This window comes from Myodes glareolus, chromosome 6, assembly GCF_982192425.1.
Source record: "Myodes glareolus chromosome 6, mMyoGla1.1, whole genome shotgun sequence".
Taxonomy (NCBI): Eukaryota; Metazoa; Chordata; class Mammalia; order Rodentia; family Cricetidae; genus Myodes; species Myodes glareolus.
This window is the reverse complement of record NC_142031.1, coordinates 8,434,410-8,447,461: the sequence shown is the minus strand read 5'-3', so window position 1 is coordinate 8,447,461 and position 13,052 is coordinate 8,434,410. Positions and strand designations below refer to the sequence as shown.

The window sequence follows — 13,052 nt, the reverse complement described above, 5'->3', positions numbered from 1 at the left end:
TAGTGACGGACTAGATACACAAAGATCCCTAGAGATTAAAAGGGAAGATGACAAAAAAATTAAACGCCTATGTTAATAGTCTACTTAGTTATTAAATTAAATGCCTATGTTAACGGTCTATATAGTTATTACCATGCTTTCTGATTACAAGCTAAACTTTTTCTTTTTTTTTTTTAAATATTTATTTATTATGCATACAATAGTCTGTCTGTGTGTATACCCGCAGGCCAGAAGAGGGCACCAGACCCCATTATGAGATGTTTGTGAGCCACCATGTGGTTGCTGGGAATTGAACTCAGGACCTTTGGAAGAACAGGCAATGCTCTTAACCTCTGAGCCATCTCTCCAGCCCCCTTTTTTTTGGTTTTTTGAGACAGGGTTTTTTTGTAGCTCTGGAGCCTGTCCTGGAACTAGCTCTTGGAGACCAGGCTGGCCTCGAACTCACAGAGATCCACCTGCCTCTGTCTCCCGAGTGCTGGGATTAAAGGCCACCACTGCCCAGCTTCAGAGCTAAACTTGTTCTATGTTGAGTGCGTGCACTTGTGTGAGAGAGGTCTGAAGGCAACTTTTAGAAGTTGGGTCCTCTCCTTCTACCTCGTGGGTCCTGGAGATCAAACTCAAAGTTCATCAGGCTTCGTGGTAGGAGCCTTTATCTACTGAGTCATTTTGCCAGCCTACATTATGTCGTTATATGTGTGTGTTTCTTTGTGTGCATGTGTGCTGATGATGCCCACTGAGGCCCCAAGAGGGTGTTGGATCCCCTGGAGCTGAAATCAAGTGTGTGCTGAAATCAACATAGGTGCTGGGAACTGAACATGGGTCCTCTGCAAGAACAATAAGATCTCTCTCTCTCTCTCTCTCTCTCTCTCTCTTCTTTTTCCTTTTCCTTTTTTTTTCCCCCTAATGCAATCGAGTTTCCTGCATTTGGGGAAATTGCAGGGGTCAGCGCAGCACATCTGGATGCAGTGGTTAAGACTCACTCTAGGAGGGCCACTTTGTGAGCATGTATTTCCCCTACCAGGTCTATTTATGTATTTTACGTACATGAGTGCTCTGTATGAATATATGCCTGCATGCTAAAAGAGGACAGACAAATCCCATTGTAGATGGTTGTGAGACACCATGTGGATCTTTGGAAGATCAGCCAGTGTTCACAGAGCCATCTCTCCAGCCCCAAAGTAAGACATCTTAAAAGTTAAGCCATGTCTCCAGCTGGTAATGTTCATAATCAACTGCAGAAACAGGGTCTTCACAACTTAAAGTTTCCAAAGTAGCCATGGCACACAAAGTTTGGGTTTCCAGTCAAGTCATCTGGTTTAGTCTTTGACACTTCTACAGTTCCTATGTAAAGGAAGAGTTCCCAGTTCAGTCAACTGAGACCTTAGAGCAGGAAACAGGTCAATTCTTACCTCCTGTGTAGAGAAAGGAGCTCGACAGGCCTCCAAAGTAGATGAGAGCCAAGTGCTCCAGTTTCAGAGTGGACAGGTAGTAGAGGCAAGCGGCACAGACACAACCCAGGGTGTAGAGAAAGACTCCAAACCGAACAACATCCTGGGGCTCCAAGATTCGATCCACCAGAGTCCTGTCGTCACTCTTTTTGTGGTCGATGCCCTTGGAAAAGTCATAGTAAGTGTTGACCAAATTGCCGGCCCCGTGAACAGCCAGGACAGCCACTGCACAGCCCACCAAGAGCCTGGGATCCAGGATACCCTGGGATCTGTAGGCCAAGGCACTGCCCAGGGCCACAGGGGTGAGTGAGGCACTGAAGCTCCAGGGCCTTAGGGCCAACACATAGGAGGCGCACTTCTGTCTCCAGGAACGCGGTGGAAGGCTGTCCTGCTCGGGCCAGTCGTTCCCCAGAGGGTCCCTGTCCCCGACCTTGGTCGTCTCTCCTGCCTGGATATTAATCTTCTCCCCCGGGGCCTGCAACGCAGCCATGGAAGTGACACGTGGCTGAAGTCAATTCTAAAAGTGAGCCACTCACAGGGACCGCCCCAGGACGAAGATAGGCTGGGCAGCCTGACCTGACCTTTCTTTAGTTCCGCCCCGGGACAGGGTTTGGGAGGCGGTATAAACATGGGACAGCAGAGAGCTGGCCATGCACCCCAACGGGGCCGGCGGCACTGCCACGACCACCTGTCACCTGAGCGAGGCCTGTGTGGTTCCCTGTCCGGCACCACAACTCAACAACACGCCACAGCCCGCGGCCTCCAGCGGGCCGCCGGCGCCGCCATCTTGTGCATCGGCCTCAAGAGGCCGGCCGGGAAACCCAGGCCCCGGACTAGCAGGGCCGGGAGAAGGCCGGCGAGAGGCGTGGCCGGCGAGGGGCGTGGTCAAAGGCCAGAACCTGGGTTCAACAAATAAACTAAAAGCAAGAGTCACTGGAAAATGATCCGGTTAGTACCCCAAGGATTTCAGGGAGTGTCGCTTTGCGATGTATTGGGCCGGTTCGCTTACTGATATAAGACTCATTGTGATGGGGATAGTTACCCCAATAAATCCTACGTTGAAAATGCTGTGTGCAAGCTGGGCCTGGTGGTGCCTCTCTGTGATCCTAGAACTTGGAAGATGATGTCAGAAAGAAAGTTCAAGGACATCCCTTATTATATAATGAGTTCGAGGCCAACCCAAGCTGCATGAGACCCTGTCTTAAAGAAGAAAAAGGAGAAAGAAAAGAGGGAAGAGGGAAGAGAAGGGAAAAGGAGAGAAACAGAACACCAAAAGAAAGAGAGAGAGAAGAAGAAGAAGAAGAAGAAGAAGAAGAAGAAGAAGAAGAAGAAGAAGAAGAAGAAGAAGAAGAAGAAGAAGAAGAAGAAGAAGAAGAAGAAATAAATGCTTATAAATAGAGAGCCAGGAAAAAAATATGGTGCAATGTTATGGATTATATATGTATAGCTGTAAGAAAAAGAACTAGGAAGTTTGCTGTGGCTGTGTACTAAGATGCAAAGACCTACACAACAGACTGGGATTTTATTTCTTTATTTGGAAAAAGGACTGGAGAGAGGGTTCAGTGGTTAAAAGGAGTGGCTTCCCTTCCTGAGGACCTGGGTTCAATTCGCAGCACCCAGAAGGCAACTATAACCACCTCTAAATTCAGTTCCAGGGCATCTGGTGCCCTCTTCTGGCCTCTAAGGGCACTAGGCACACATATGGTATGCATACATGTAGGAAGATCACAGTAGCTAAATACATGTAGGCAAAACACAGATTCACATAAAATCCAGTAATAAAATTACAGGGGCCTGTGAATCCCAGACTGGCCTGGAACTGGCAGTGTAGCCCATAATGCCCTTGAAATTCTGATCTGACACCGAGTGCTGAGATTATAAACACTCACCCCTACACTTGGTTTTAGGTGGTGCCAAGGATCCTACCCTCTAGGTAGATAAACTACCACCTGACCTACATCCCAATCCCACAGTTTGCAGGCTGTTGTGAGCTACCTGATATGAGGAACTGAACGGGAGCCCTCTGAAAGAGCAGCCGATCCTCAGCCAATGAGCCATCTTTCCACTCCTTATTTCACATTTTCTTCTTTAATTAATGTTATTTTCCCTTTTCAAATATTTATTTTATACTTTAAATTAATGCTATTTTTTCAAATGTTTATTTATGGGGTGATGCATGTGTGCTAGGTCACATGACAACTTGCAGGGTTAAGTTCTCTCCATCCACCATGTGGGTTCTGGGGTTTGAACTCAGGTCTTTAGGTTTGGTGGCAAGTGCCTTTATCCTGGATCATCTTGCTGGCCCTCTCTTACTTTTTGACACAGCATCAAATGTAGCCTGGAACTCAGCTTCAGGTGCCCAGGTGCCCGGATTACAGGTGTATATTTGTAAATAAGGAAAAAGCTCCCAAGTAGTTAAAAAAAATTAAATTATAAAACATTGTTACATTTCTTATGTATTAAACTAGAGAAATGTTACACTCACAGAGACAGACAGACAGACAGACAGACAGACAGACAGACAGACAGATGTAGATATAGATATTTGAGACAGGGTTGAGGAACCTGCCTGACTCCATTTTGAAGGCAGGAGGCCTTATGCTGCATTGTTAAAAATAAGTTTCCATTTACTGTAAGAGCTGAGTTGCTTTTAGTCTATTTCCTGGAACCTGGTCTGCCCCAAGTCACGACCTACATCTACCTAACTACATGGAGACCACATGGAGTTTTTTGAGATCTTTTTTTCTATAATATCTAAAGAAAGTATGTCTTCTGATGGGCAGTGCCGGCGCAGGCCTTTAATCCCAGCATTTGGGAGGTAGAGGCAGGTGGATCTCTGTGAGTTCAAGGCCAGTCTGGTCTACAAAAGCAAGTTCCAAGACAGTCAAGGCTGTTACACAGAGAAACCCTGTCTTGAACCCCTCCCCAAAAATAAGAAAAGAATGTCTTCCACAAGTCTCACTACATTTTAATTGGCATTTCCCCAATTTATTTATTTGTTTGTTTGTTTTGGTGATTGTTTTTGAAACAGGGTTTCTCTGTGTAACAGCCTTGGCTATCCTGGAACTCACAATATATGCCTGTCTCTGTCTCCAGAGTGCTGGGATTAAAAGGCATGGGATATCAGGCCCATCAGCATTTCTCCAATTTAATACCTAAGAAATGTACCAATGTTTTATAAAAGGTACTACAGTAGTATAATTTGTACTCTGGAAGTTTCTTTTTTGTTTCTTAATTTTAAAATGTAACTTTTAAAAATATAATTGAGAACCTTTACCTTATTAGCAAATATTTGTCTGCATTATAGTTATTAATAGCTTTATGTTTCTCTCAATATTAATGTATTTAACATTTTATTCAAATTCGAGCTATTTAGGAATTTTCGATGTTTTATCACAACTGATATAAAAAGTAAAGATTACACAAAAAGGATGTGCATAAATTTCATTTGAATTTTTTAATATTTATTTTTATATATTGGTGTTTTACCTGTGTGTTCGTCTATGCACCACGTGTTTGCCTGACGCAGGCAGAGCCCTGTTTAGGGCATCAGATCCCCTGGAACCGGAACCGGAGTTAGACGGAGTTGTGAGCCATCAACTGAGTGTAGGCTATCTGGAAGGGCAGCCAATGCTCTTAGCCACGAGGCTTCTCTCTAGCCCCGACATTGAATTACTGTTCCTCCAACCTCCAAGAATGTTGGGGTTACAGGCGTGTCCTTTATGTGGTTCTGGGGATTGAATCCACGATTTTCATGCATGTTGGGCAAGCAGTCAATCAACCGACTTACATCTATAGCTCCGGCTATTGCCTGTTTGACAGATTTAAAAAAAAAAAAAGGATTTTGCTTTAAAATCTTGCATTTAAAGTAGTTTCTTGGTGATTGTCTCTCGAGAATGACCTTTTCAAAAGTAAGGCAATCTGGGGGCAGTGAGAAGAAAATAAAAACTTCCAAATGCATATTAAATTTTACAAAGGAGAAATCACGAGTTCTCTAGTAAACTGGTTTCCAAGATAGCATGCAGTCTGCAGTCATTCGAGGGAGTCAGACACTCGGCTCCATCTCAGCAGCACGTCGGGCGCGGTCCCCAATCTCTACCCAGCTCTTCCAATAGGTCCGCGCAGTCCCTAGACCCGGGCGCTACACGGTCACAACACACACGGAGGGGAACCGTAGTAGCGACGCACCGGATGTGTACGTGGAAGTGACCGAAATCAACTCACAACTGATTGGTTCTCCGGAAAAGTCTTAAGCTTCTTTCGCCTGCCACTGGCCGCGTGTTTTGTCTATTTGAACAATCCCCGCCCCGTTAGAAGCCGGTCCCGAAGCTTCACTTTTTCATGATTATTGGTGAATGTTCCTGCCCATCTTCGTTCTCGGCCAGCTGATTGGCTGTCGGGCTTGCGAGCCCGCCTCCCCCTCCCGGGCCCAGAGGACAGCGGGGAAGGCGGGTGGTGGGACTGGGGGCCTGAAGCGGCGGTACCGGCTCAGGCGGCAGCAGCTGAGGCGGTGGCCGAAGCCGCGCGGTGAGTCTGGGGCCTGGAGCCGAGCACCTGCGGCCGGAGGGATGTCCAGGCTCACGGCCAGTCTGGGCCGTGCTGGGGGAGGCCCGGGAAGCCACCCGTCTGGACCAGGCAGCGCCTCTACACCAGCCCCGCCACCGGGGCGGCCCGCATAGCGCCCTCGGGGAGACCCCCAGGTTGGCGGATCTGCTCCGGGCCTGCCGTGGTGCCTTTAGGTCTCATGCTCGGTCTCGGTCACCCCTCGAGAACCACCTACAGACGGTGGAGCCTGCCCCTGGGAGCTGCAGCCTCCTAGACCGGGGTCAGTCCCCCTATCCCGCACCTTGAGACCTGTCGGGGACCCAGACCTCTGAGCTGAGCTGGGTTCCACCCTCCGAGCTCACGCTGTGTCTGCCTCGCCCGTGTCCTCACTTCTTGTTTCAACCTTTCAACGTGAACTTCTCTAAGGCATGACCAAAACCTTTGGGATTCTGTGACTCCAAGTGGTTACTTTGAATTCAGCCTGGGGCAGCTGGCTTGTAGGGAAAGCCTAAAATGACGCTCTGCTTTCGTGAGAATTTAAATTTCGTGTTGGCCTTCTTCCTGCTGCCTCGTGTGTGTACACACTCAGGAGTGGTTCCTTCCTCCCTAAAAGGGTCTGGTTCCTTTTGTAGTACCCTTTTTTCTAGACAGCAGTGCAGTGTTTGAAAGTTTTTCAAAACCATTTGTTCCTCAATTTATTTTCCCATCTCCTAGAGCATGACCTTGAACTTCTGATCCTTCTGCCAGCACTTCTTGGTGCTGGGCTTTAAAAGTGTGTGCTATCCTGCCTTGGTTATGTGATGCTGGGAATAGAACCCAGGGTTCTGTGCTTAATTAGGAATTGTGTTTGCTTTTTAGTGTAATCTGGCAGGATGGGTGTGCATGTCATTTCCATGACATTGTGAGCTAGCCTCCTTTTTATAGTCCCCCTGAATTGTAAACTCACTGGGGAAACGGCACAGAGTTGAGGAATGAGTGGTCCCTTTCAGCTCACAACTGTAATCAGTTGCCCCTTCCTGTCAGGGCGGATTTGTTTTGGAACTGCCTTCCCAACCCAGTGTAAGCCTGCCCCTCATGAAATGGTGTAGTACTTGTAGATATCCTATTGTATGCTTTAAATTATTCCTACATTGCTTTTAATGTCAAATACAACATAGAGCCTTGTTATACTGTATCATATAGCAAATAAGGATAAGAAAAGAAGCTTGTGTATGTTCAGTACAAACTAAGGGATCTCCTGCCCCATTGTTTTACCTTTTTAAATTTACACTTTTTATCAGGGGAGGCATACACGCAGTGGTGTGCAACGTCTAGGTGTCACACTCGGTCATCAGTCTTGGCTGCAAGCACCTTTACTCACTGAGGCGTCTTGCTAGCTCCCTCATCCCCAGCATATTCTATTCCCATTTGGTAAAGTCTACCAAATGGTTCAGAACCCATGATGAGAAGGGCCAGCTACACTAGTACTGTGTACAACAGCCTGTAGCCACGTAGCTAGTGAGCACTTGAGGAATGATGAATTCAGAGTGAGATAGTCAAAACAATAGATTTTAGAAGCTTAGTCTCAGAAAAGAATGGGGAAGATATCAATAAGTTTATATACCAATAAAACTTCAAATGACAGTTTTTGGGTTATTGGGTTGAGTACAATGTAGCAGTTTCACCTGTTTCTCCTAATTTGAGTACTAAAAAAATTAAAATTTGTTACAAGGGGGCTGACCATCTCCCAAGACTTAAGATCATCCAACAGACACCATTCGAGTCCCCAGTGACCTTGTCAGGCAACTCACAACTGCCTGTGATCCCAGCTCCAGGGGCTCTGATGTCTTTTTCTGGCCTTCCCAGGCATCTGCATACATGCAACATACACTCAGACAGACATGCGTAAATAAAATCTGCATACATGTGACATACACTCAGACAGACATGTGTAAATAAAAATCTGCATACATGCGACATACACTCAAACCAGACATGCGTAAATAAAAATAAAGCAATAAATAAAATTACTCATGTGGCTTGTATTACATTTCTGTTGGTCAGGGTGCTGAATGATAATCATGATTCCCTTTCAGCAAATGGTGCTCTGAGGAAAAGACATCCCAGCCTTAATTCTCTCGCTGCTTCTGGCACCCTGGACCATGTCCACAGTAGTTCTAACCGCGAGCCAGAGCTGCGTGCTACACTTTCTGGAAATACTCTAAGCACGTTAGTTTTCAGCTCAACCCACAGCTCAGGCACTGTCTGTGGAAGCTGAGGAATCTTGAGTGTCTTCCTTAAGGTATGACTGCAGTAGAATTCAAGGCCAGATAGTTTTCTCTTCAGTCTGCAGACTGGCCCTCTAGAATCGTGCACCTGTCATGAGTACGTAGAAACCTGTGCTAGTACTAAGGCCACAAATGCATGGTTTATAGAGTACTGAGAGATGGCTTGGGCCGAGGCTCAGCTGATGGTATACTTGCCCAGCACACATGAAACCATAGATTGGAGTCCCAGCACTGCATAAAGTGGACATGGTGGCACTCTTAAAATCCCAGTGGTTTGTGGAATCAAGATAGCAATTCTAGGCCATCAGTTGCATAGTGAGTTCAAAGACGTGCTGAGAATATAAGACTGACTAAAAAAAAATAAAGGGGCCAGAAAAATGGCTCAGGGGCAAAGATGCTTGTTGCCAAGACTGGACTCTGAGTTACCCGCATGGAGGAAAAAAAGAATTCTTGCAAGTTGTTCTCTAACTTCTTATGTGCTGTGGTGTGCATATGCACACCCAAATAAATAAAAGAAAAAAAAGATACTGAAAGATGTTCTTTTCCAAAGAACCTTAGGGCAAGATGCTCGGGACAGGTCCCACCACGGCCACCGCCAGTGCCGCCACATCTAGCAATGTGAGTGTTCTGCAGCAGTTCGCCAGTGGACTGAAGAGCCGGAATGAGGAGACCAGAGCCAAAGCGGCCAAGGAGCTGCAGCACTATGTCACCATGGAGCTTCGAGAGGTTGGTCTTGTGTGTTTGGGGTCAGTCTTTGCTGGGTTCTGGGACCGATGTGCCGTTGCCTTTGGTTTGAACTGTACCCACCACCCCTCCTAAATCCTAAATCTGAATCCTAAATTGTCAGCTGTCACCACTGTTGTCATCAGCGGAAAGGTAACAAGAAGCTGTTCTGTGCACATCTTCCCTTGCAGATGAGCCAAGAGGAGTCTACGCGCTTCTATGATCAGCTGAACCATCACATTTTTGAACTGGTTTCCAGTTCAGATGCCAATGAGAGGAAAGGTGGCATCTTGGCCATCGGTAAGGACAGAGTTTCTGGTCGCAGCAACCCATAGGGACACAGGACAAGTTGTCTCGTGTCCACTGTACTCCTGTCTGTGCTTGCTGAGGGGTAGCATCTAGTTCGTCTTTGTTTCAAAAGAGTGTTAAGGAGCCTGTGGTTTTCAGTACTTGTAGACTGAGTGCCGATTCTAGAATCCCTGGGACGCAGGCAAGACCTGCTCTGAGAGGTGACAGCCGAGTCTCAGAACTGGTTTGCCAGGCTTGAGACTAGAAGCCAGGTTTTCATTCTTTTGCCCCAGATTGCCTTTGACAGGTCTGGTGTTACATAGAGCAGGCTTTGTCACAGTGGGGCCCACACATACCAAAGTAGAAATGGCTGCTATTTGCCTGAGGCTGGCCGCAAACCCTGTGAATTGTCATTAAGTCTGAAGAGTTTTCTCTCCTGGAAGGAAGGTACGCAGATGTGTTAAAATGGCACAAAAAGCCAATCTACTGGTTCAAATGAAAAACCTCCTTCTTACATGTGGAAATACATTCAGCGTGGAGTAAGGGCTCACTTGCCAGCATTCAGCTCCAGGCCACACCACATGGTCACCTTTGCTTTCTTTTCTAGCCAGCCTCATAGGAGTGGAAGGTGGGAATTCCACCAGAATTGGCAGATTTGCCAACTACCTTCGGAACCTCCTCCCCTCAAGTGATCCAGTTGTCATGGAAATGGCCTCCAAGGCCATTGGCCGCCTCGCTATGGCAGGGGATACTTTCACTGCTGAGTACGTGGAGTTCGAAGTGAAACGAGCCTTGGAATGGCTGGGTGCTGACCGCAACGAGGGTCGGAGACACGCAGCTGTGAGTGCCTATAGGCTTAAGCCCAGCCAGGGCTGGGGAGCAGTGGGCACTCTTTTGTGCTTTGCTTCCTTCTGAAGCTTGTTCTGGGAAAAGGATTCCGGGGTCTGAGATGGGAGAGTCAGTCTGTTTGAGAAAAAAATCTGGCAGTGGGTACAGTAGAGCTGGAAGCATCCCCAGCTGCTTTCCAGTTGGGTCAAGGAAGTAGCACAAACTAACCCTGGCTAATGGCTTTTTTGTTCACAACTTTGGAGCAGGACAGCCTTCCTAAGGACACTAGTCTCTGAAATGAAAATAGTAACAAAATTGAATAAAACATGTGTTTTCATCCAGTAAATATTTATTGACTATTCTGACTTGCAGGTATAGTTCTAGGCTGTTAGCTTAGTGTTAAAGCGTCAAACACCTGTCTGGGTGTGGGTTCAGACGGTGCCAGCATTCTGTATGTCAGCAGCCAGGTGGTAAGCACTGAGACGATTGGTTGGTCTGCCCCTGCCTCTCCTGGCACCAGGCTTTTCCAATTAGGAGGATGAAGTTTGCTTTGCATTATAGGGAGACACCAGGATGTCAGGGGAGTGTCCTGAGAGAACAAAAGTTCTGGTAGCAATAAAAGTTCTGTTTGCCCTTCTCTCCCAGGTCCTCGTTCTCCGTGAGCTGGCCATCAGTGTCCCCACTTTCTTCTTCCAGCAAGTACAGCCCTTCTTTGACAACATTTTTGTGGCTGTGTGGGATCCCAAGCAGGCCATCCGAGAGGGAGCCGTGGCTGCCCTTCGTGCCTGTCTGATTCTCACCACCCAGCGGGAGCCGAAGGAGATGCAGAAGCCTCAGTGGTACAGGGTGAGGAGATGGTTCCATACCAGCCAATAGCAAAACACTATTGCTTGGGGAATTGTGGCTGGCCATGGAGCCTCGTCACAGTTGTTTGGACCTGCATGTTTTGTTTTGTTTTTTCTGTTCACTGTGAATCACTTTATGGCACTTTCTTAGCAAAAATACGTTGGTAGCCACACCATTATTTTATGCATTACTAAGAATGAATGTGTCATTACTAAGAATGTGTCAGTTAGACTATGATTCAAGGCCTCTGGCTATAACCGGCACACCTTTATAATCCCAGCACTTGGGAAGCTAAGGCAAGAAGATAAGAATTGGGGCCTGACCATGAACTTGAGATCCTTCTGCCTCTGTCTCCTTAGTGCTAGGATTACAGGCACAAACCACCATGCTCACTTTTGTGCTGTGCTGGGCATTGAACTCAGAGCTTCCTGCATGTTGGATGAACGCTGCCAACTGAGCTACATCCCTGCCGCTGGACCACTCACTGGCCAAGTGTTGTGGCTCACACCTTTACCCAGCATTTGGGAATCAGACAGGCAGGTCTCTTGAGTTCAAGGCCATCCAGGTTCACATGGTAAAACCCTATCTCAAAAACAAAAACAAATAATGTTTGATTATTACAATTTTGCCAGCAGTGCCCACATCATATTTGCTTCAAAATATAATTAAACAACCAAGCTTTAAGTCCTGTAAATAAACAGAAAAAGACTTCAAGGTCCATCTGAGCTACCTGAAGAAACACTGTTTCAAAACAAACCAAATCAAAGTAGTAGTTGGTATCTACTGCCTTCACATCAGGAGCTGTTAAAATGCAGAAACTGGTTCTGTGAGTCAGTGAATGCAGCTGCTACTAGTTTGCAAAGGGCTAGCTCCCTCCAATCCAGCATCCTGAGTCTTGAGCCCATAGTTGCCGCCAAGGAAATGGACTTCACAGGAGTCTTAAACATGGGAAGAGAGACCTGATCTGCCTTCTTGTCTTAGATATATGACATTGGACAAGTCATTTAATTCCTTTGGGCCTGTTTTATGTAGCTATCAGAGGTCACAGTAGCATTTGCCACAAAGGCATGAGCCTTGGAGCTAAATTAAATGAAAGAGCTTATAAGTCAGTGTAAGTACTGACACCCGGCACTAGCAGCCCCTGGATTGCCTTTGAACCTCGTGTGTGTGTGGAGGGTGGGGTGGGGAGAGGTGCCTGTGCTGTATCCTTGAACAGCATCCTCTCTCTTCAGCACACATTTGAAGAAGCAGAGAAAGGGTTTGATGAGACCCTGGCCAAAGAGAAGGGCATGAATCGAGATGATCGAATCCACGGGGCCTTGCTGATCCTCAATGAGCTGGTCCGCATCAGCAGCATGGAGGGAGAGGTGAGCAACGCGTCTGGGGGCCTGGGGCCAGGTCCTGTGCTGCTGAGCCAGCGGGCAACAGATAAGATCATGGCAGGACGCTTTGTGAAAACCCATGAAGCAGGCAGCAAGATCGTGGGGATGGGGTTAGAAGGATAAGTGGAGGCTCAGGGCCTGCCCTTCCTGAGGTGGCGCCATCTGAGTGAGAGGCGCATGGTGTGAATGAGGCTGGCAGCTGGCTGGGAGCTGTGTTCTTGGCTGAGGTGGGAAAGTTTGACATGGGAAGAAAGGCTGGTATATTGTGAGCAGAGGAGAAAAAGGAGATGGTGTCAGAGAAGGAGTAGGTCCAGTTAATAGGCTCACTGTTTGTGGTCAGCAGTTTTATTCTTACTGCGGGCACAGACGTCAGTGTTACACACGGGATTCATGAACTTCTGACACCTGCCCGCTTGTGGGATCAAGTGTGTGGAGAGGTGGGAATAAAGTCAGAATTAGGAGTTGCTAAGTCAGTTAAGGTGGAAGAATTTTGCAGCCTATGAGAGAAAACAGGAAGGGCTAAATCCATGTTGGCCTGAATGAACAAGAGAGAAAACGCACTAGATGTCTCTTTGTCTTTATGTGAGGCCATTGTGAGGTCCTTATGCCAAAGGGGGTCATCAGAGGAGGCCTTTGTCACAGCATCTTTGCCTTCTGTCGTTGCCGTGAGCAGCCCATGTGGCCAAGGCACAGGCTTGACCATGGAACTCCGAGCAGCACCAGGG

At 47.2% G+C, this 13,052-nt stretch overlaps 2 protein-coding genes across 3 annotated transcripts in view; one reads left to right on the top strand and one right to left on the bottom strand.

Annotated features, from left to right (window-relative positions):
- Ubiad1 (UbiA prenyltransferase domain containing 1) overlaps positions 1 to 2,250 on the bottom strand; it is an 11,973-nt gene extending 9,723 nt beyond the window's left edge. Inside the window, exon 1 of the mRNA XM_048461632.3 lies at positions 1,410 to 2,250. Within this exon, the coding sequence (XP_048317589.1) occupies positions 1,410 to 1,938 (529 nt within the window). The 5' untranslated portion in view covers positions 1,939 to 2,250. The remainder of the gene's footprint in view (positions 1 to 1,409) is intronic.
- Positions 2,251 to 5,846: 3,596 nt separating this feature from the next.
- Positions 5,847 to 13,052, top strand: part of Mtor (mechanistic target of rapamycin kinase) — a 115,758-nt gene continuing 108,552 nt past the window's right edge. Inside the window, exons 1-6 of one of the 2 annotated variants that reach the window (XM_048461655.2) lie at positions 5,847 to 5,975; positions 8,811 to 8,986; positions 9,175 to 9,283; positions 9,879 to 10,111; positions 10,745 to 10,945; positions 12,178 to 12,312. In XM_048461655.2, coding sequence (XP_048317612.1) covers positions 8,825 to 8,986; positions 9,175 to 9,283; positions 9,879 to 10,111; positions 10,745 to 10,945; positions 12,178 to 12,312 — 840 coding nt within the window. In that variant the 5' untranslated portion in view covers positions 5,847 to 5,975; positions 8,811 to 8,824. Of the gene's footprint in view, positions 5,976 to 6,253; positions 6,274 to 8,810; positions 8,987 to 9,174; positions 9,284 to 9,878; positions 10,112 to 10,744; positions 10,946 to 12,177; positions 12,313 to 13,052 lie in introns of those variants that run through there. The other variant, XM_085690292.2, reaches the window with a different exon arrangement.